General features: G+C 39.3%; 1 protein-coding gene across 1 annotated transcript in view; it reads right to left on the bottom strand.

Annotated features, from left to right (window-relative positions):
* Window positions 1-915: 915 nt before the first annotated feature.
* Window positions 916-24,648, bottom strand: part of CDC123 (cell division cycle 123) — a 33,198-nt gene continuing 9,465 nt past the window's right edge. The window contains exons 7-13 of the mRNA XM_039730852.1: window positions 19,324-19,372; window positions 17,637-17,712; window positions 14,554-14,676; window positions 11,229-11,257; window positions 6,020-6,148; window positions 4,011-4,148; window positions 916-3,201 (exon numbers count right to left, since the gene is read on the bottom strand). Of these exons, the coding sequence (XP_039586786.1) occupies window positions 3,175-3,201; window positions 4,011-4,148; window positions 6,020-6,148; window positions 11,229-11,257; window positions 14,554-14,676; window positions 17,637-17,712; window positions 19,324-19,372 (571 nt within the window). The 3' untranslated portion in view covers window positions 916-3,174. The remainder of the gene's footprint in view (window positions 3,202-4,010; window positions 4,149-6,019; window positions 6,149-11,228; window positions 11,258-14,553; window positions 14,677-17,636; window positions 17,713-19,323; window positions 19,373-24,648) is intronic.

The raw sequence follows: 24,648 nt of genomic DNA, 5'->3' as shown, positions 1-24,648 counted from the left end.
ATTTTACTATTTTACTGAGACTCGGACCTGGGTATTTCTCCCCTGCTTTTAGGGTTTAGATTTTTTTAGGTATTATAGAGCACCACTCTATGTGCCTTTGTAAGAGGGAGGGAAAAGTGGATAGAGGTTTTAAAATTCAGCTCAGTATTATCCATGCTGCTGCTGCAATCAATTCTAATCTTAATATTTATCCAAATAAGAGGCTGAGGGATGAGGAAAGACATGGACAACACAGGAGAAAGAGGAGTCAAAAGAGAACAAACAGCATGGACAGTCTGAAGCCCAGAGGGACAGGAGTGTCACTCCAAATCCTGAACTAAGCCAGGACATGTTCACAACTGCTACTTATGGGGTTGCAGGAATCCTGATCCCCACTATCCACCCAGGAGATTAAACATCACAAGTATTGGCTGTGAAACAATGAGGACTTTTCCTTGGCACTCCTGGCAGAGCTGCAGCCCTAGAACTGAATCTCACTGCTGGAGCCATCAGACACAGCCAGACTTCTGCAGGGTTTGGCAGGCACAGGAGCTGTATAAAATGACTGCATGTTACTTCCCTCTAAAACTTCTGTTTGTCATCTAGATGAGACTGCAAGCATCTTCACACTGTGTTTTAAGCATATAATTAAGAATATATAGTATACAGTTGGCCCTTACTCAGCAAATGGTGATGATATAATTAAATCCCATGAACAAGGACCTGAACAACTGGAAATTTGTATTTTCAGATTTCTGCATATGATGGCTAGAGGCAGAAACTGCTTTTATGATGGAATAGAAAAGTGTCATGTACTATTCAGTGTAAAATTGATCTGAAGCATTTTTAATCTACCAACATTAGCTCCCTCAGCTCCCCAAAGGAAATATGTTTGTTAATTATCCTAGGAGATCAAAAGGACATAGAGAGTGAAAATTCTTTTAGAAGAGGAATCTTTAATTTAACAGCCAAATAAAATTCATTGTCTGGTTAACTGAAGTTGGGGATAAAAACAAAGTGCATCTAAAGTATGTATTTAAACTGTAAGGATATGGTATTTTGGGGGACCTGATCCTACACATCATATTTTTATATTGGGGATTGTTTCTGCACCAGTTCTGAACATGGGACCAGTATTTTTGCTCTGCTACCTTTTAAGGTTCCTCACTAGGAGTTAGCCCAAAGGAAGCAGGACAAATTCCTGCAACTCTAAACTGCAGTTCAGCTTGGCTGAGCAGCCCATGAATTCAGAGTGGGCATCTGTCAGGATCTCACAGAGGAGAAAAACTCCAGCCCACCCACCTAAAGAGACACCACAGAGTGCACAGGCTCCCAGCAAACTGCTCCCATCACCAAATATGTTCTGGTGAACATTCAGCAAAGACAGCTGAGAAAGTGGCAAATTAATTTGTGGGAAAATATCTTCCAGCTTTAAACTAAGAGTTTGTTTTTAAAGACAATGATCTCTGGTTTAGAAGCATTTATGGATCTATTGGAAGTTCCAGGGCATCATCTGTGTAAAGGAAGGAAGTGTGGTTAGATCACCCCAACAGTTTAAGTTATGGCTAGAAACTTTAAAACAAAGAGAAAAGCTTTGTTAATTTTTTACACTTTGAGGTTCCTACCCGCTTTAGAGACATTTACATTGAAATTATCCCTCTGGGGAGGGCGAGAAACACTCATCCAAAATCCTGCAGTATGGGAGGATTAGGTATAGCCCAGCCCTGAGTTAATGATCACCTAATTTGAATACAAAAAGCTATTGAGAAGCAGGTTCCAATGCTTCAAACAATGCTTCAATTCAGGGCAGACTGTTCTGACTCCAGGAGCTTTCTTCTGTGATGTTTCATCAATGTGTGGATTCTTAATCTGCATAATCTTTAACTCGAGTAAGTTTTCATTCAAAACAGAAGCTAAATAAAGACATTAGGTAATAATTTAACAATTTAGCTCAGATTTAACATCCAAGAACAGATTGTAACCAAGCACCATTCCAATCTGACAGCAAAAGCAAGGCAAAGAAACACAAACAGCTCTACACACACACAGTATCACATAACTGGTTTGAAATAGGAACCAGTTTCCAGGGGTTATGAGCTTCTTCAAATGTCCTTTAGTTCAATGGGAACTCTGCACACTGTTAATAGATTACTGATGCCATACAAACACCTATATCCAAAAGTCAGCTGGTGATTCACCTAAAACTGTTCTCCCCCACCTCCCAAACAACAGCAATTGGTAACAAGAGCTTCTGTTTCCCCAGATTTAGCCAAGCTTCCCTTTATACAAAAAAAGAAGTACCAAATGAATACAGAATTTTAAGAGCTGAAAGAATAATTACTTTCATAAGAAACTCAGAGATGTGACAAAAAAGACACAAGACTGAGTCTGTATATAAAATTATAGGTTGATGTTAATTATGTAGATTAAAGTCACAGATGATGTCTAGTGTGTAATCATGTTAAAAAAACAGGTTTCAAGAAAGCATTACTATGAAAATGAAATTAAATTTGGCGAAGTTAAATAATTTAATTTCGCTTTAGTGACTGTGAAAATATTACTTTACTTTAAATGCATTCAGAATTTCAAATTCCCAGTACGTAAAATTTTCAAACTTTAAGTAGTTTGCTACAGCTATAGCTGTTCTCTGAAATATTAGTCCTTGTAACAACGAAAAAATCCCTTCTCCATTTTTTTTTTCACAAAGGACGAGAAGTGCTCCCAAAACAAAATCAATTTACAATTTTAAAAGGTTACTACAGATAAAAATGTACATTCCTTTTACTTTGTGACTACATATTAAGCAAGAGTGTGCCTAAATGCAGAGAATGCTCCATGTTTTTACTGCACAAGCATTTCATGTTGCCATATTTACACTGGGGAGTCCAAAGGTGTAGCTCAGTGGCATCAATCTTCACATTATGAGAAATGGAAAGCACTTGTTCAGCTGCACTCAGGCTGTTGCTTCTTTGCACCTGGAATCCAGTGAGAACTCACCCTGACCTTTCATGTTTCCCTGAAAAAGCTTCCCTACACTTTTGTATAAACCAACAGACACTGGGGACGAACAGCCCTTCAGTTCTTTCATTGACTATAAAAAGCAGGTTTTCTTTAAATCAATAGTTTAATAGTTATGCTAAATACAGATTTTGCCACATTTCTTGCTTGTAATTCAATGTAATGCCTCTGGGTACCTCAGTCATCCTCTTGCTGATTTCTTTTCTGTCAATAGAACAGGAGAGTTCAGAATGTTAGGACACAGTTATCTGAAGTAAGAGCACTAATAAATCATGTCAAGTGTTCCAGATACAATGGATTAGACAGTGACTGCGCTTCTAAGTCATTTTTTGGAACAGTAAGAGATAATTTTTCCAGCAAATGGAACAGAGCAAAATCAACCCCCTCTCTCATCCTAACCTATAGGATTTTCCTTCCAGTAAAGAACAAGATTTGCCTAGTCCATTAACTCATGGAATACACAAGAAACAGAAAACATCATGGTGGTGGCAAGAGTCAGTGATGCAGGTGACCTGCCCTCCCTTCCCTAACTTAGTCATGCCTTCATGTCACTGTGCATTAAAAGAACAAAGAAAGCAGACTGAAAAAGGAACAACTCTATCATGTTTTTTCCTAATATATTTGTCTTGTAACTTTTAAAGAAAAATAAAGCTGAAAACATTAAAAGTTAAAAGCATTAGCTCCAGGCATTCAAAAAACACATTTCCATTCACACTACATTCATATTTATATTTCAGTAAGAAAGGAAACAGCTCAGTCCTTCATTAAGATATGTCAAACTGCATTCACTGCTTTCCATAAAAACAAAATTAATTAAGCAAAGTGAGAGCAGTAAAAAGCTTGCTCTTCATCACTTCAGAAACAATCAACCCAGCATTGTGTGATGGTTTCATACATTGCTTTTTCTGCAATTTTGTACACTTTGTTAGTAACAAAAGCAGAGATCCAGGGATTTTGGTGTTTCCATTTGACAAAGGTGGAAGATCAGAGATTTTTTTTCTCCTACTTCTTACCAGTTTTAGAAAGTCAATCAATTTGTGAACGTCCTCTCCTGTGGAAAGGTCCACAAAGTCCTTGGGCAGTCGGTAGCTCAGGTAGGGACTGGGCTGCACAGTGACTTTGCTGTTGGTACAACGGAACACTGGATAATCCTTTGGAAAAGGAGATAAGACAAAAACAGTGGACATGAATATTAAATATTTCTGGGACTCCTCCGTGAGACTGAGTCACGCTGCCAATGAGTTTATTTGGCACTCACTCAACTAAACTTGAGCTTTCTAAAAATTGTAGCTTTCTTATAAAACCCCTGCCCACTTAGGAGCAATTTGAAATGTCAAACATGTTAAACAGTCAAATAATGGCTTTCATTACCTCACTTTAAAGCTTCTACTGTGTATCAGTTATTAATGTATTTAATAAATTCATGCTTGTGGCAGTGCTGTAATAAGGGAGCAGAAGGAACTTTGAGCAATAGTATCTAGATACATATCTGAATAGAGAAAAATCTTTTTGATAGAATCCCTGAACTTGTCTTCACAGTTTCCTTGTTTAAACACATTGGTAACTATAATCTTACTGAAATTATAATTTAAGCTTTCCAACCAATTTACTTACCAAAGGAAAAAATACCTCTATAAAAGGGCCAAAAAGATCTCTAAATGCTGAACTATAGCAACAGGTTTTGGAAAATCATATCATTTTCAGTTCAACACATTGGCATGCCATGCAATTGCCAACTGCACTGCAATAAACAGCTTCATTTTGAGAAAGATCAGCAACTGCACACCAGATTATGTGACTGGATGTCAGATGAAACATGAAGACAAGTTATTCTACTTTTCACCCAGGTCTGAACTACAGAAAACTTTGCAAAGCATCTGGCAACGAGAAAAAGAAATCCCAAAATGAAAATTCATGTGTCCCACAGACAGTTCTAGAATTGGGGGTGTGCTCTAACAAAGGAGACACAGCTTTCAGCAGGAGGGTTCATGGAATGGGTTTTCATTCCATGGTGAGACAGAGGCAATGGCCTGAGGGACAGCCTGGAGTGGGGTGTCCCTGTCAATGTGTTATGGAAAGGGCCACAGGACTAAAGAAAATCTCAGATGTTAAAATCAGCTCAGTGAAGTTTGTCATTTCAGTGACCTCTAATGCAGTTCAACAGCTAGAAAATAAAGAAAAGCCCACACTGGCCAAACACCACTCCTCAGAAAATAAACAAGTGTTTCCCAGGATCCACTAATGCACAACTTCCTCTCTCCCACCCAGCTGCCCAAGGACTTGTTAAAATGTGAGGACTCTGCCTCAAGATGAAGTGAGAAAAAAAGCTGGAATACAAAAAATAAAGACTATTCCTCCCTTTCTGTATTAACGGGGAGTTACTTGTTTTTACAGAGGAAAGGTGGCTTGGAAGAGGGATGGAAAAGTCTTGTTCTGAAAGTTCTGGGAGTTCAACCAGAGGACAAGGCTTTGCTAAGGGTATTCCAGATGAGGAAGAGACAGAAGTTAAGCTTCTTCTTGTTTTCTCCCAAGCACAAAACTGAAGATGTGGCAAACTGCATGACAGATATCAAGAACCAAGCAGAAATTTAAGTGGCTATAGAAAAGTAATAGATTTTAAGAAAAACTTCTTCTTGTTTTCTCCCAAGCACAAAACTGAAGATGTGGCAAACTGCATGACAGATATCAAGAACCAAGCAGAAATTTAAGTGACTATATAGAAAGGAATGCATCAAAACTGTGTAAAAACAAGTTTCAGGGCATTTTCTTTGCAATGGGGTCAAAGCTGCAATATGGGCTTGAACTGTTTGAACTAAAAATTCCCTTGCAGGCCTCTAAAACTAGAAGGTGATACCTGTTGAGATGAACTATAAGATGAACTAACATCTACTTAAAGAGAGCTTATATTTCACATGAGCTTCATTTACTTCAATGGGATTTGCATCACAATTTGATTGTAACAGCAAAAGAAAGAAAAAAATAAGGGCATAAATCCTGTTGGATGTTACTGAGCCTCCCTCACCTGTTCTGTTGCTTCCCCTTCACTCTGGTCTCCCTTCAAGTTTTTTCCAGAGGTGAGTTCTTCCCATGTAAAGAGCAGGGAGTCTGTTACTTCACCAAATGGGTTAAAATCTATTAACCAAATCTTACCCTGCAAAGGAACCACAGACAAATTAAAACAAAAAAACAGAATTGAAACAAAAAAATAAGTTAAAAAAGGAAAAAAAAATCAAAATACTAATATACTCAGATTATTACAGTATGCTTGGTCTTTACATAAAAGATGTTAAAATTGAAACAACCTGGGTTTAAGCACTTAAAATATTCTAACATCCTTTACCTTTTAGAGTTTAAATCACAGCAAGCTATCATGTACTAATTTACTTTGATTTTGTTTTAAACAATAGATCAGACAGAGCTCAAATAAACTGAACTTAGTTCTATGCCAGGTGTTTAGATGAGCTCACTGAAGTTCTGGCTAATCCCCATGATCCACCAAGATCCCCAGAGAGAATGGACAAGGAATAGGGGAGAGCACTAATCAAAAACCACAAAAAAAACCCCAAACCCAAAACACAACGGATTTGGATTTGTCCAAACCACGACCAAACAAAAAAACCCAAACTGCCCACACAGGGATTTTTCTTTCCATGAAAAACCACGTCAGCAACACTGCACCATCCAGCAGTCTACAAAAATTGCTGTTCTTGGCCTTACAAGGGACCCTAAAAACAGAGAGCAGGGTCTGCAAAATGCTGGTGGAGCTCATGAAACCTCAAAGGTGCTGTACAGACATTGATAAATAGAGACTAACTTAAACATAGCCATTACTAGCAGTCCACACTAGTTTCTACCCCATCTTTAACACATCTGTGTTCCAAACAGTTGTGGTAGGGTGCACAACAAAACAACTGCTTTACAACTGAAAAATGAAAGCAGAGACTAACAAGACATATTAGAAGTAACAGAAGTGTGGGGGAGGAAGAAATGGTCTGTGTTCCTTGAGTCACTTTAAGATACAATCCCCAGCACTGGGCCATCTTCTCTTGCCCAAGGAAGTATCAACTATTCTAATAAAACACTGTAATAAATTATAAGGAAATATGACTACAGCTGCTAGTAAAAATTTGCAAAACCAGTATTACATCTGGAAGAAATCTGCTCTACAGGGCTGATTTCACACAGGGAAGGAAAAAGTTGCAGTAACATAAGCAGGGCTGAAGAGTTTTATTGTGTTTATAATAAAGATCAACTGGAATTGGAAAACAAACCTGAAGACTGTGTAGCTACTAGACATTCATTTTGCTTTCTCCTCTTTTCCTTCATTTCTGAAGGATGTTCTTGCTTTAAAAGATCTTGATACAAACAGCAAATACATTCAATTATTTACACTACAGCCATCTGGTTCCTAACACACCAAGATGCTTTCGAAGCGTCGGCAGAGAGTAACATGGAGACTGCCTCTCCCACCCACCCCCTGAACTATCCCACAGGCACTGACACACTGTGGGACTGCAAGTGATGGAAACCTGTGAGCAGAAATGTTCTGGTCCCCAGCGAGCTCCTGGTGCAGGTGTGGGGAGTCCCAGCAGAGATGAAACCAGTGGTTATGACCGGCAAGCTGGAGCTGGGCCAGCAGCCCGGCAGGGAGCGTGTGGTTGCACCCAGGCTCTCACAGGTGTCTGTCTCAGGGCAGCTCCACCAGGAACAGCTCTCACAGAGCACAGTTTAAGAAGCCAAAGCATAGAAACAACAATGCTGAAACCAGACAGCTACAAAAGAAACTACAAATTGGGGGATGCAGACCTGAGTGGTTTCTTATTTGTTCTAGAAGGGTGAGCAAGCCCAGATCTGCATGGTTGAGCTGCAACACCTCTGCACTAATATTGCCATCACCAGAGCAGAGAGCCAGTGGGGCAAGCTCTGCTGTCATTTCTCACCTCTGGTCCTCCTCAAAAGGCTGTCACAAATTCTCATGATAAGCAATCTTTTACTTTTGCTAATGGGGGTGTCTTGTCAGCTGTAAGGCAGCACGAGGAGGAATCTGTGGGTTTAGATTCATTCTATCACTCTAGAAAAACAAGCTAATGAACCAATTTAATCACAGACAGAAGCAATGGCTGGCAAAGTTCATTCAGCAGTTCAGAGAATCTTTCCTTACATCCAAAATGTTTATACCCAATACTTCCTTATGAAAGGCTTTCACAGAAATTCCTCTTTACCCCAAATACATCCAGCTCAGCTTTTTCTCAGGAACATTAAATCATTTCTCCAGAGAATAAACATACCCTGGAAAAAACTGAAAATTGATTTTAAGACTACTGAAAGCAACATGTTTTTTTTGTGAGCAGCCAGCAGTGTTCCTCTACCCCTGCAGACAGCAGTGCAACAGCTGTTTCCTTGAAATGGTCTCAAATCTGCACTGAGCTTTGCTAGCTGCAAATTGATGACAAGTGGCAAAACAAACTCAGTATCTCTTTTCAGGGCTCATTAAAAGGAGTGTATATAACCCTGGGTCAGTAACCAAACTGCCTTTTCTTGAGATGAAATTCTCTCTCAAGTCTTACATGCATGATTTAAATACAGTTTCAGATAATTTGCACTGTGTATCTAAAAAGCAGTAGTAAGGTTATTTATCTGCTTTCTTTTGCCTGCTGTTAGTAATCTTTGTCACACAAGATTGTGCAGAGAAATGCACAAACCAGGAAAAAAAAAAGTTTTGCCTAAGTGGAGGGGGAAAAAAATTCCCCTACTTGTACTACGTGGTGTTTTCTTCTCATCCTAAAAGGAGGAATCAATAGATTTACCACACCCTGTCAGCTTCATGCTTTTTTTGCTAAGGCATTAAGCAGCGGGGAGCTGAAAGGAAGTGCCCACGACAAAGCCTGTTTTTTAAAGGAAGTAACAGACAAATAAAATGCAAACTTCACTGTTACATCTCCCTAACTCCAGCTGCACCTTCTTGCACAGTGCCAACCCTCACAAGGCACAGGCACAAGCACTGGTCTGCTCCTCAACAAGAGCTGCGAGCCAGCAGTGGTCTGGAGCCACTCCCTGCACTGCTCTCTCTTACCACAGTGACTTGAACTTGGTTTGTTTTTCACACCTGAGGGACAGCAAAGAGCAACAGCAGAGCCGGCTCTCAGGCTTTTGTGAACTTCCCCCTCCAGTTCAGTGAGCAGGACCTGTGGAGCCAACACCAGACAGTCTCTAAAGCAACTGAAGAGAGCACGGGGAGGAGACTGCTGTCATTTATAACAGTAACTACAACTTGCTTCTCCAAGCCGAATATTTAGAGTTGAAAGGATATAAAACAAGCAGACAGTGAACATTTCTCTTCTTCTGTAGGTGAGGTTGCTGTGCAACCAGCCTGATGAGGAGCACGGGCTCTGGAAATTAATCATGCTCACAATATTCTTTTGCTGCCTGTAACTCACACGCCAAGGGAGCGATGAATAACACAGTTGCAAACCACAATAGGACGTGTGAAAGGAGAAGCATCTGACACACAAAGGGCTAGCTGGCAGTTTACAAGACCTGAGGGTAGAAGGCACCGAGAGAAATCTACAAACAGATATATTTTATCTTGACAGATTAAGAAACACTGCTCATTTGAGATACCACAGGCTGATACCTTTTATTTAAATAATTTCTCTTCATGCCTCAGCTATAAGGCAGAGCACCCAACGGCAGAATCTGGTTCAATGCTCAAGTGCTGATCCTCATTTTCCCTGACAGCATCCTCATGTCTGTTGATCTGAGCCTGGGCAGGTAATTTCAATTACAGCAGAGCTGCTCTAGCCCACAGACTTGTTTTAGGTACCTACATTAAAAGCTGAGCTGAGAAATGGTACAGTCATTGTTTTCCACATGAGACATTCCTGTTTTGTAAACTGTGGCATGATTTACTGTTACAGAATTACAAAATAGTTCAGCAACATTCAAAATGAGAATCAGGACTTACTTCCAATACGCTCAACTCTAATAAAGACTTTCTCCAATCAAGTCCTTCAAGCACAATTCATCTGACCAAATACTTTCCCCCATTCATGCTAGGAGAAGTCAAGGTCAATAATTCTGGTACTGACACCTTCATAGAATTATTTAGGTTGGAAAAGTCCCTTAAGATCATCAAGTCCAACCCTTAGCCCAGCACCTCTGTGTTCACCCCTAATCCACACTCCTAAGCACTACACCTACATGTCTTTCAAATAGCTGAGGTGGGATCCTTCTCCCCAACTCCATCACTATCTGGATGTTGAGGGTTCTGACCTGCCCAACTCTCAGAAGCACAGATGGAGCAGCTTGAAAAGAAAAACCTGGCTTCCATCTGTCACAAACTGGGCACACCACATTCACACCCTCTTTGGACAATTAGCCCTTCCTATCTCAGACTTCCAGGTATGTACCATTTTCCAATCTCACAAGGATAATCTGAAGAAATATTAAGGATAATTTTGATGAATTCAAATGCTGTAGTGAAAAAAACAAACACAGGAAAAATAAATAAAGCCCAAGGAAATATCTGTCTTAAAAGAAAATGCCCCAAACCTGTTTGTGTGTTTGAAAACTATTTGGACCATGCCCTAAATGAGTCACAGAATATCCTGAGTTGGAAGGGACCCTCAAGGCCACTGAGTCCAGCTCCAGGTCCTGCACAGGACAGCCCCACAAATCCCACCATGTGCCTGGGAACACCACCAATAACCACATGCTTTTAATTGCAGTCAGCCCTGAATTGGTCAAGCAGTAGGACTTGATGATCATTTCCAGCTGAAATTGTCTATTCCACTCTAAATTACTGCAGCAAGGACTCTCATGTCATAACAAAAACTAAGTTGCTTCTTGTGTATTCACAGAACTGAGAAAATTGCAGTCAAAGCCTAAGTTCTGTGCTTTAGAACAGACAACTTCTCTGGAAAATATTAACTAAATAATTACATCACTGGCACAGACATATTTACACTCCTAATCCTATTATTCTCCTACTGTAGACAGCATTTATCATAGAAAAAGACCTGTGGAACAGAATAACATCAAGTAGGTTTTGCTTGGTGGTTTTTTTTGTTTGGTCAGGGTTTTTACTTTAATGGTATTTTTTTTTGTTTGGTTGGTTGTTTTTTTTTTTCCAGGAGCACTTCCAAGAAGACAATGCTATTACTTGCTTGATCTTTGTAGCATTTCAAGTTTTCACAGAAGAAACAATTATAAACAACCTGTTGTTCACTTACCCTGCTGTCTCTGTACACATCAAAAACAACTGGAAAGGAGAAAAAAATGTTAATTGTAAAAGATATATAATTTCACAGAAAATGTCTAAATCTGAATAGACACTTGTGTACACAGCACAATCTGGAAAGTGAATAGGTCTAATGAACTGCAAGCCAGAATTGGGTATACTTCTAAGAGGGAGCTGAAATGTTTCAAAAACTATTGTTAAGGCACAGCCCAGCTTAATCAGCTGCTGGGCTTTTCCATTTAATGCTGGTTTCTTCTGCTGATTTTTCTTCCATGAAGAATATTTGATAAACTCTTGCCTAAAGAGCTTATCTTTGACATTACTGCTGTTTCTTTTACAGCAGAACAGAGATGTTTCAGAGAAGGATCAAGACTTCATTGTGTTGGACATTGCACAAACATTTAATAAGAGAAGGTTCCTGCTCCACAGACATCAAGATTTCAGCAGCTAACAAGACAAACAGGTTGTAGGAACAAAGGGGTTAGTGGCAGTGAAATGGCCATGTTTGATGTCACCCAGAGCAGACACAGCACACCTAATTAATATCAACAAATCCTTCAAACAAGCCCCTTGCCACTCAGTGACTGACTCAAAGCTGCCTTGCCTGGCTCCACTGCTGTTCCTCCCCTTGGCTTAATTAAACATGACTCTGTATATGCAGCTTTCCATCAGCTCCTGTTCTGTATGCTTAAACAAACCTTTGAGCTGTCTTTCTATTGAGCTAGGGAAATCAACAGGGAAGCATTCAGGCATGGCTACATGCAAAAGTTGTACCAGTTTAGCAGGAAGAAAGGAAAAATAAAATAAAAAATATTTTGAAAAGCCTCAGACAAGTGCTATATTGTTACTTCCTTCACTAATAAGGGAATATTTCAGCTAAGAGATTTCCCAATACATGTGGATAAACTAAACTCAGGATATGACTGCAGAACACTTGAGGCTCAGGAAGCTGCCTGTCAGGAACAGGGATGTTGACTGATCACATCCATGCATGTAAAGCTTATTCTGACATTTTATGTGAAGTTGGCTGGGCTAAGGGCAAACCACAACTCCACAAAGCCAAAGCCAGTCACGTAGCTGGTTTTTACCATGCAGCCTAAAAATCCACACAGCTTTTGCACAAGCTGGGCTGCACCAATGCCAAAGTCACTCCAGGATTAAGTGCTCTGCTCCCCCAGGAAGACAAGCCCTCAGTGGCTAAGCCAGTCATCAATGCAAAGGGGGGTACAGGAACCCCAGGATTTCTTCTCCAGCTGTTCAACTGAACTTAGTGCTTGCACCACATCCTCTCCTTAGTCACATCCCAAAGATATCCCTTGCATCTGAGGGTTTCTATAGTGAGGCCTGTCAGCCTAAAGCAAGCCCATGGCAATCACTGAGGCTAGTGGTATTTATTGGGATTCACACAGCTGGAATTCAGACTGATTGCACTCTGGTGACTGGTTCAGGGCAGTCACAAACACTGAACAAGAAGAAAACCTGAATTATTCCCACTCTCAGAGCAGGAGTGTCCTATGCCAGTGAGACTGTAGTGAAACTTCACCAGAAACTGCCCTAAGCAGAGGGAAAGCCAAAGCCCAGCTCTGCACTCTCGACACCTCCAGAACACTGCTCTTACTGGGCTCTTATCAAAGGTATTTAGAAGGTTCTAACATAATTTAGAAGTATTTATAAAGCATTCACCCATCTGTTATCCTACTGCTCTGACTCTGCAATGCTTCAGCTGCTCTGACTCAACTCTTCCATCTGGAGATGCTACCAGACCAACTGGAAAAAGCAGAGCAAACAGCATCAAAATCCCCAATGAAACAAGAAGTCAAGAAAAAAGCTGTAATACCTTTCCTTTTAAAAGCAAACAAACAAGCAAACCCAGATTTTTATTGTTAACAACACATATGCTACCAGGCAGTGGATCAAGGGAGATGATGGGGGATAAATGCAATGTGATTTAAAAAAAAACTCCACCTACAAAAACACAGAAAACATTTTCTGCATGGCATTTCTCTGCAGATGGACCAGCACTTAGTGCCTAAGAATAAAAGGTTAACAAACCTTCATCCCAGAAGGTTTCCCTGAAACCTACTTTTCCCTCAAGGCAACTCAGATAGCACCTTTACATAAGATGACGTTTCAGACCTTTCAGTTCACCAGACAGCCATTTCAGAGCCTAAATCTAGGCATCAATATCCAAAAATAGTGCCCTGAATTCTTATCTATCAGTTGATTACATACTAGCTAAAATTACATTGAAACACAGAGGAAAATTAAAAGGCAGTAATCAGAATGCCAGATCTATATGACTGATCTTACTTCAAAATGCAATGGAGTTATTAAATTAATGTACTATTCTACTGGTCTTCTCCAAGCAGCAGTCCATGAGAACTTCTCTGGGCTGAAACAGAGCAGCTTTGCAGAGTCAAATTATTAAGAATTTCAATACAACAGAAACTGGTACTTGAAGGTACCTTTTTCAGACAGAGAGGACAGATCTATTTGACTGCTCTGGTGTATCAATAAAACAATTAATAATGTTTAAAACCCACCTAAAGGTTGACTTTTCAAAGCATTAGACATGACAATAAAAATGCCAGAAAATTCTTATGTTTATGGGTTTTTACTACGCTGAGGTTTGGTCCATGCCAGACCTAATTTAAATTTCTTCATCGTGTTTTTTACCACTATTGATCACCCATTGTGATGCAACACCATTCAATTATCACTAAACCATGTCAGAAAATTATTTCAAATCAAATTTGCAAAGGACTTCACATTTAGAGAACAACACAATTTACTTGGACTGATTAGGTGTATCAAATACTATGGCCTTTATTCAAAGGTTTTGGCACCTAACCTGGTGTGCATTGATATTCTAGAAGAAATAATTAAAACTTCTTGAAAAGAAACTTAAAAATCCTTTATTCAGGGAATACATCAATAATTTAGCAGCAAACATTTGACAACACCTTTATGAACAAGTATTCTTCTCACTACTTAATGTCTTTTGTCAAGAATATTTTTTAAGATCTTTTTCCCTGCTTTTCTGGCATAAAAATTATTTTCACGTATAAGGGGGAAAAGCCTTAAAAAATTATTATGACTTCTGAAGGGATCTTTCACTCATTTCTTGTGTTTTCTTGGAGAGTTCCAGCCCTTCCTTCTGGGTTTTTGTCTTTGGAATGTAATTCCAAACCTTTGCAGCTACATGCTGTAGCCACAAGAGCTCTCAGACTCTCCCAAGCTAAAGAGAACCAAGCCCTGTGAAAGCAAGAGCAATGAAGAGAGAGATGCATACCCACAGATACCCCCAAGATACTTACAGTCTTCATCCAAGAATTTATATTGTATGTGTTTCTTGAAAAACTCCTGTATGGACCTACAGATCTCCTCATGTTGCTTAGAGATATGATCGTAGTACTGGGTGTAGTCTCTCTGTGATATACCTGTCAATAATTTCAGGAAATTGTAATTATAAAGAGCTCTAGGCATGCAAAAAACACAAGAAAAGAAACCAGTTATCAGACAAAGAAGATGGGGTTTTCCCAAGTTTCTACCATTATTAGTGACTTACTGTTTGGCTTCTTTCTTCTATACTTTAAGTACTTCCATTAGGAAGTTCTTTATTCCTTGAACAGCTCTGTCCAGAATTTTGTGAACCTCATTTTATATGTACACACTTTGACTATTTTAAAGTGAATTTCAGGAGGAGACTTTGCCTGTGTTTAAGTTTCCAGCTCCCATCTTTTCCTTTCAGTTTTAATCCCTTTGGTTAGTCTGGTCAAAAACCTTGCTCAGCACATCACATGCAGGGACCACAATTGGGAACCATGAAATGCCAGGGGTGGAGGCTAAGCTTGCACATTAGCTAAGATGATCCTTGGATACCACAGATTCTCATTTAACTGATTTTTTAAGTGTGGAATAACATGTGCCTGTTTGATAAGGCTCTACAGGTGAATCCCTAAATCCCCAAATCAGTGGGATGGCATGCAGGCCAGAACCTTGGTGCTCCCATTTGCTCCCTCAAAGGTTTTGTTGCCTATGTAGACAAACCATCCCTCCCAGAAGTTCTTAACTTCATACATTTGTCTACAAGACACTGGTTTAAAATGACATCAACAGGATTATGCACTTGCATGCATCTTGAGTGACAAGAGTTCTCATACAGGATATGTGCCAACATAAAACATTGCAATACCCTGCCTGACAAATGTCAAATCCAAGACCTGCCCCATCACTGCAGAATGAGTAATTCAGGCTATTTACATATAAAAAGAGACAGAATTCCCCAAGGAAGATGTATCAGTGACCTCAGTTTGCTGTTTTAACCATACACAAAACACAGAATTTTACTGTAAGACAATGCTGACTAGGGCCAAAGGTGAGCTGTTTTTTAAAAAGTTCATATAAAAAGTTTGCAATGTCAGTGGAACTTTTAATTTTTAATACCACTGCAAAGCTTGAGTCTAGAAAACAAAAACCAAAAGATGATGGCATCTAAGGGCATGCAGATGTGTAACTGGAAAATCATTCACTATACTGCAAGGATCATTCCTTAGTTTGACTGACAGGCTTATTAATTTTAACAGTATGGGAACATATTGTGAAAAATCTTGGAACTATCTTCAGAAATGCAGCTGGAGTGCTAACTAAAAAAAAAAATCCCATACTGGCAGATATACTAGGTTTCAAAACCTGGCCATGAAATGTACAGAGTGCTTAATTAGCCAGGGTACAAATGCTTTGTATCTCTGGCAGTTAAGGTGTTCCAGCATCACAAGGCAGGACAGGATTCAGCTCTCCTCCCTTCAAAAAGCTCTGTCAGGAGCCATTAAGCAATACAGACTTAATGGGAAATCTCTGCTATTAGGAAGATTAACTCTGTTACAGAGAGCTGTAATACACTTGCAACTGGCATAAATGGAGAGAAAATGGGAAGATGAGCATAGGAACACCAGACAGAACAGTCACATAAAAGGGCTTAGGAGAATGGTGAGTGTTGATTAGCACAGCTCAAATACCTGTGTGCAGCTCCATAGGGAACCCAAATCAGGAAATGAAGAATGGGGAGTGTGCTCCTAAAGGTTCACAGAGGTGGGACTGGATGGAGCAACACATTGCTGAAGTTCCCAACAGGTACAAAAAGGCACAGCCAAAACAAGGCCACACTCACCATGCTAAGACAGAAGGAACAGTGAGAACTACAAAGCCAATATCCCTGGCCTTCCATATCATCACAAGGAACCCTGGATAGACCATTTGTGGATATGGACTTGGTGCTTGTGAATATAGGCAAAGTGAGCAAAACTAGTTTTATCTTAAAGCAAAAAAAAAAATCCCCTTTCTTCCTGTAGAGTCTGTATTTGCTCCATCTTGCTTGTGAATATAGGCAAAGTGAGCAAAACTAGCTTTATCTTAAAGCAAAAAAAAAAAAAAAAATCCCCTTCCTTCCTGTAGAGTCTGTATTTGCTCCATCACTGCTGTAACACTTCCTTGTTAGAAGAGTTTAGGCAGAATTATTCAACCTTGTTCAGAACAAATGTGCACTAATCCTGTGCTATTTGAGTTTCTGTTCATCTCTAAAGATTTCATGGTAGACCACACCAAAATCAAACTTCAGAGTAGTAATTAGCCTGAAATGAAACCCTCAATTCAAGCACCTGTATGTGCACTGGGTATCTCATTTCCTGCTACAGTCAGCAGAGAACAGTCAACACAACCAGAGGAGTAAAACTGAGCTAAATTTACCCTAAATTACCCTAAATCTACCCTACTCAGCTGCCTATAACACATGCTCTAGGCACAATCTGCCTGTTCTCCAGCTGCCAGAGGTCTCCCAATGCACCCACCAGCTCTGTGCATGCTGTGGATTGTTCTGTGGCTCTTCAGTGCCACTTGACATGTTTTACATTTAGGATTCTGCACTTGAGTAAGAGAACAACAGGCTCTACCTAAGCTACACTGAATTTAATATGAACTCAAGACACTCCCTACACCTGTGGAGATGTTCTGACCTCCCCAACTTTCTATATATAATATCCACATGGGGTCATGTATTTACAACACAACACACAACTGCCTCTGTAGTCATTCTGCAACCTGGAGACAAAGCAATTTGCTCCTGAATATAAAAGACTCTGCCTCTGGGTGAAGTTTCTGAATTAACAATTAAATTAAGAATATTTCCACTGTAATGGCAAGCATGCTGAGCTATCAGGCTTTCAAATACAGTGGAAAGTGAGATGTGGTAAACCACGTTTTAAATTGCAGAAAGAATAAACCATTAATTTTAGAAATGAGGTGTGAAAAGAAAGAGCTTTCTTCAGACTTAGCTCTCATTCAAGGAATTAGAGAAACTCCTCAAAACTTCATCCAATAATTTTGTTTTTAAGAAATTCCTTACCTAAAAGCTTGTTTTCCTTGACAAAGCATCTGAATTCTGCACCAGGGATTAATTCACACCATTTGCGAAGAACAAGCTGTGGAGGAAAAACAAATGACAAAGCATTGTTTCAGAAAAGTAACAGCATCCTTTTGTCAACAGGTCTGCCTTTTAGAGCTACAGTTTCACTGTAATGATAACATGACCACTGATACTAGAAAACAAAATAATCTTAAATTTGCAGTTCACATAATCATCTTTGAAAATATTTCAAAACAATTAGATTTGATATTAATTTCAGAGAATCACAGAATGCTTTCAGTTGGATGGTATCTTTAAAGATTGTATAGTCTAAACTAGTTTAAGGCAGAAAGGTTCAGATTGGACATTAGAAACCACAAGAACTGTCAAGCATTGGAAGAGATCCCTCACAGAGGTTGGGCAGCCTCTACCCACTGAGGTTTTCAAGACAGATTTTATAAAATGCCAAGCAAGACAATATGATCTCATTCCTTACCCAGCTTTGAGCAGGAGGATGGACTAGACACTTCCTGAGGTCTCCACTCACATTATCTTATGCTCTTCCACTTTGTACAGTATTTATAACTGTGAAGTCATTTATGAAACAACTTCCAAGTTACATTAATGATAAAGCATGGAAAATAAAAACCCTGCTGTACAACACAACAAATCTGTCATGGAATTGGCAGAAAGTTGCTCCCTAGTCAAAGGAGCTGATGAGCAGAATTAAATTTATCCAAATCAACCTCTATTCTGGTACACACCCAAGCAGAATTCTGTGACGCCTTTGAAGGCGCAAACCAGTTAAAATAAGGACACAGGGCAGAAATAGAAAGCAAACTATTATTGTCAATAGGACAGACTGCCTGGGAATTAAAGCATCTTTCTGGCACTTTCTCAAGTTTCTGTATTTCCTAAGCTGAAATATCTGAAGGATTGATGCTTTTGAAGGCCCCAGTTACTGCTGCTGGATGCTGGCAACTCCCAAACCTTTAAACTGCAGCAGAAAGCTTCAGTAACCAGAGATGACATTCCTAACTACAGTATTAACATTAAACTCTTTGTTTCAACTTTTACATATCCTGTATCTTTAAAGCACACTTGATAGTGCTTTTAAAGCACTATCACCAAGGCTCATTCACTTTTGAAAAGCCCTTTAAGCCCACAGCATGATGACAAATGTTATATTTTCATAAAAACTATTATTAGAGAGATGACTAGATGTTACCACAAGAGCAGTAGCTCCACATTAACAGTTGAAAGCATTTCTAGCTGAACATTTTGATCTGGTAACAAGCATAGGAAACCATATGTGACAGACCAGTTCAGGATGTCCCCAGCCACTGCAGCAAGCCTCACCCTTGGTAACCCCAGTGTGATATTCACAAGCAGCTCACCATCAAGCATATATTACTTTGAGCTACTGAACTTGTCCTTCCTGTCACAGCCTGACAGACATGAGAGGACACTGCCAGGAAGCTTCTCAAGTCTGCACTTTAGCCCACCTGATCTGCAATTAAATAAACTTCTTATGACCTGCTGTGCTGAACCAGACTTCCCTTCATATTGAAAGCAACATGAATAAAACAAACACAGCACATTTAATGGACAGAAACCCAGTCACAAATGTCACCCAGCCTGTGAGCAATTCTTTTAAATTACTTAGAAATCACGCAAGGAGTCCTACCTCATAGTTCAAGGAAGGATCAGGGGAATCATCAGTACAGTGAATAAATCTGGAAAAGTAAGGCACAGGCTTCAAAATCTGCTTTACATGTAAGATTTTAGCAATAGTGAGAAACATGAGAACTACTGTTAAATTATTTTCAATATGTACAAAGCAAATAAATGCAACACATAACAACTCCCCTTTTGACAATTATGGGGGAAAGAACCAGAATCATCACCTCTTTTATTCTAGCACAATTTGGAAGCACTTAAATCCGGACAGGGATGTGTCCAAACGTCAGTGTTTATTCACTGCTGATTTATTTCTGTTTGAATCAACAGTGCTGCTCTTTTCCCCTTGTATTGTTATGTTGGCATAACTGAATTCTCAACAAACCCAATAAACTTGAGCAATCTAATCCAGTTTCACTGCAGCATGTTTTGCCAAGTACTTTTAACGTTTAACTTCCCAAACCACACAACAGAGACACATCATCATGCCTTACAGCAGTTCATTTCCATGAATAAAGGATGCAAAACAGCGCTGCTGCTCGGCACTCCTGATTCCATAGCATGGTATTTTCTAAATTAAGAGCCTGAAGAAATACTCTTACAAATCCCTTGAGAGTGGGAATAAACAAAACTATTTCCACAACTCCAAGCAGATGTCAAAGTTTTGTCCCTTGTGAGCAGCTGACTCTGTCAGTCTCCTTTCAGGAGCTAGCAAGAATGGAGGAAGTCACAAGCCAAGTCAACTTCCATGTACCTTTTTGTAATTTTGCAGTAAACCTTGCAATAGATTCTGTAACTTTCAAAAGGTATTCACAGAAGAACATGTGTTTTTCTTCCAATTCTACTCCTTGACTTTATTGGCAACAAACTACTTGGAAGCACAGAACTGTGTTAAGGGTCACTGCTGAGCAATAGCCCTAAATACAATATTTATAGGATCTCCTTTTGGCAGAGAACTTCATTCAGCAACCCAAAAGTCTCACATAAACATCGCATTTGTAAGACATGGCTTCCCAGCTTTTGGTTTGAAGTGAAGAGCTATTGTAAGAGTTCATTCTGTATGCTGCCAGCAGAAATAAATTTCACACATTTTAGTTTAGACTTTAATATCCACAACACACAGAAAAGTAGGGCAATACAGGCAGGCTTTCCAAAAGCACAGTGATCAAACACATCACATATATCTATCTGTAAGCCTGTGTAAACAGATAACATCCTTCAACTACAGTTTAGATTCCCCGCAATTTAAGATCTGTCAAGGCAACAGAAACAAACCCATGAGAGCTCACAGTTTTGCTAGAGTCAGAATTCCTCCTTTACTAGAGTACATGCCTATCATGCTGAAGAAAATATCCCCCCCACACACAGAGCCAGTAATAAACTCTATCCACAAAGGCAGCTGAAGTCCAGCACGTGGAGTTTTACAGTGCCTGCACACGAGGACCTGCATTGCCTCTCACAGACTCCACATCTGAGATTGGGGTACCTGCAATCTGCTTCATTCCATAACAGTGTTTTCCAGCAGGCAAAATAACCCAGCCTTATAATCAAAATTATTCCCTAACTCAACCCTCAAATATTTTGGGTAAAAGCTATGTGGGGAAAGATGGTTCCTCTTCCCTTGTAAATCAGAAAATTAAATGCTTGGGTGCCATCCCAAGCTCCACAGACTGTGCAGGTGTCACTGCCAAATCAAGCAAACAGGAAAAAATACTGCAATACACAGCAAGGGTATTTTTTTTTGAGCCTCAATGACACAGGACTAAGAACAAATGAGGGAAAAAATGGGTGAACACAGCACAAGACAAAAAAACCTCATGTTTTTGTAATCTAATTTTCCTTCTTAATATTATCATGAATTTTCATTAACAAAAGGCCACCTTCTTTCAGGGAGTAAATTTTGGGTGACTTGAGGTTGCAATTTTATATTTTTTACCAGCTCACTGTAGCATTTGTTGCTGAGACCCATCTGAATTTGTGTATTACAGATGGGCTTTTGATCTCTAGAGGAACAATGCTAAGTGGGGTGTCTTCGACCCACATCCTATTCAGGTCTGGACATACTTGAAAGAACAATCAGAAAGATGTCAGGAACCCCAAACTGAGACATGCCTGGGCTGTATTTTCTGAAGCCTCTGAAAACTGTCATTTTGAATACTATGGGTGAAAGGATCAAACTTCTCTTGTGTTTTGGTCAACAGCTTTTTTACAGAGCTACACTTAGAAGTAAAGACCAGAAGGATCAAGATCTCTTTATATGTGGCAGCTCTAAAACTCCAAATGCGAATACTTGACCACAGAATATGCTACAAAAAGTGATTATGCAGGTCAGTTTTCAACACTAAGAAAAGCAATTTAATAAGGCTGGCAAGTTTCTCCAGTACCTACCCTGCTAAGAAAGTCATTAACTCATCTGCAAATCACTGAGAGAATTAGAAACTATTATGATGAGAACTGTAAAATTTATTCTGTACCTGATACTTCCCTGTTATTATCTCATGGTTTATTTTAAAATCTTATTTAAAAAATAATAAGGAGAAGTTTTAACAGCCTTTGGACTGTATCTTTATTCCTTTAATATTAAACCTTGCTGGAACTCAGAGGCCTAAAAGAAATAGGAAATTCATACACCACGGAAAAGAGAATCTTGTACCACACTGTAAATTGCTTGGAAAAATGGGCAAGAGTAAAACCTCAAGATAAAAAAAAAATTGCCATCAAAGGCCTCATTTTCCACATCCTCTCATGTGCAACTGCCTACCTTGAAACAGTTTATATTAAAGCCTAAACTGTCAGCTCCTGCAAAAAGATACTGGAGTGCTAAGGCACATTATTCATGATCCAACACTGCCTCCTATGTTTTGTTAGGAGAACAGGCTGTTATTCCTCCACATCTCAAAAAACTTTGAAATTTCCCTACAATTTAGAATTCAATATTAAAAGGATTAAGTCTGGCATCAGAAAGGTTGTCAGAATGCAGAGGTATTATCACATCATTAGAAGTACTGCTAATATTTCTACCAGTCTCAAGGTGAGCAATCAACCGTGTTTTAACAAAACATAATCCACCCATTCTAACAATAACGAAGAAAACTGTATTTTACACCAAAACTGTATTTTACATCCATCAGGGCTATACAGAGCTTTCTGTTTAAAAGAGGAGTTTTAATCACCTAACAGAAATCCCAGTTAGAAAGGGATTTTTTTTAATCACATATATTCAACACTAAATTTCTGAAAGCCTACATTAATGCCTGAAAAATTAAGATTACACCACCCACAAGATTTTTTTGAAGTAAAATACAATGCTGACTTTGAAGCAGAAACAACATCATCTGCATTAATGAGTGTATCACTCTGAAGTCGTTAATTTATTTAAAATTAACATGCTGGAAAGGTAATTCATTAGTCTGAACTCTTCAACCAAGGTGTCAGCATCATGAGAGAATCCAAACTTTTAAAACAGTCAAAGCAATTTAATCATGCTCAGTATATTTGCACTGAGTGCATATTTTTTAATAGTTTTTATTGAAGCATTACATGGTTGAAGTTTTCTCAGAACTTGGGACAGTTGAGAATTACAACAAGGGCATTCCCTGGGCTGAACAACGTTTAGAGGCAGACAGGAAATGAGAGAGGAAGGAAAGGGCAAAGAAAGTGGTTTGCCTTAAATCCCACATCATTGGCTTAAATTTCCAGGTCAAAACCCAGATCTACAAATTGCCATTGCAGCACGTTTACCGTATTACGACCCATGAAGTGGATATTTAAGTTTATAAAATTGCACATGAAACAAAACAACAACACCAAAAAGAGGGTATTCAGCATTTCAGTTGTTACTTATATAGGGCAAGAAACCTTTAGACCATACTGAGTATTATTGACAAAGTAGAAATATAGTACATTTCTCCTCTCTCCAAGTAGTCCTTCCAAGGGATTTGGATGCATTATGCATGTAATTTTCATTTGTTCAGCACTTCAGGTTCTTATGCCAGCTACATTTTTAATTTCTGCTTGCTAAGGACTAGTGAGCTGGCAGCTAATCAATAGCATAATTAAGGACGACCACTGTTCTGATTTAGCAATAATCATTGCACTGTTTGGGGACATTCTGTACAAATAACTTTGTAATTTAGAAGTGCCAAGCAGAGACTGGACAATAATATATACTTTAATCAAGTATGACATAGTCATAAATTACAAGATATACACAGAGGCCAAGGTGATTTCCCACAATCATGACATAAGCTTGGCTTTTTTACCACCTTAGTTGTCCTATCTGGTGGTCTTATCACATTGGAAAAGGAGCCTAAATTGAATGGACCAGTGGAGTTTGAGGTGTTGCCTTTCTGTAAGAGGTTATGTGGCATTCACATTCTCTGAAAAAATCCCTTTGCCCAGGATTTTTCTCTCGGGAAGCTGAGAAGCCTCAGAAAAAGGAAAACAATTCTTATCTCATTTGCTTCTCCTGTGTTTTGCTCATGTGGAATGTGTTTGGAGATTGTTTCATTGGATTCTGGTGTGAGTTGTTTTCACTCATTGGCCAACCAATGCCAAGCTGTGTTGGGACTCTGGAGAGAGTCACAAGTTTTCATTACTATCTTTTTAACATTCTGTAAGTATCCTTTCTGTATTCTTTAGTATAGTATAGTTCAGTATTCTTTAATATAATACAGTATCATAAAATAATAAATTAGCCTTCTGAGAACATGGAATCAGCTTCATCAATCCACCCTGCCATGGGGGCCCCTGCACGTACACTAAGGTTACTCTCCCACAGCAGGATCAGGAGGAGGGAATGTGCCTGCTATGGGCTGCTCAGCCACCACTGCTCTTGTGTGAACTTCAGGTGAAATCACTGATGCTTCAAGGCAACAGCCATGCTGTGAAACCTCACACCACAGCCACCAGTGTCCTCACTGTCCACCAAGCCAGTGCTGACTGCAGGGGTGAAGAGCTGGGGCACTGACTGATTTCAGTATCAGTGAAGGTGGTTGAACCAATTCATTCTACCAATTCATACAAAGAGTTGCCACATCTAAATCAAGTGGCACTTGCTGAACACTTGCCTGTCTCTGAGACTCACTGGAAAACAGTTAATCAAACAGAAATTCTGCAAAGAGCTCTGGGTACTTTTTGCTGGACCTCTTTATGCATGAAGACAGTAAATACAGACTCCATACTGTTTAACATTCACAAAGGGATGATGCAAAGTGTGCAGTCCTGTTCAGACCTACAAGAATCAGTCCTGAAAGCCACTGCAACAAAAATTTTACTGCTCAGTTTTGTGAGCAAGCCATCCTCCAGACACCCCACCTCTCATTAGGGGAAA

This window comes from Passer montanus, unplaced genomic scaffold (assembly GCF_014805655.1).
Source record: "Passer montanus isolate IOZ18808 unplaced genomic scaffold, ASM1480565v1 scaffold74, whole genome shotgun sequence".
Classification (NCBI taxonomy): domain Eukaryota; kingdom Metazoa; phylum Chordata; class Aves; order Passeriformes; family Passeridae; genus Passer; species Passer montanus.
The sequence above is the reverse complement of the archived record's forward strand: the minus strand, read 5'-3'. Positions and strand labels throughout refer to the sequence as shown.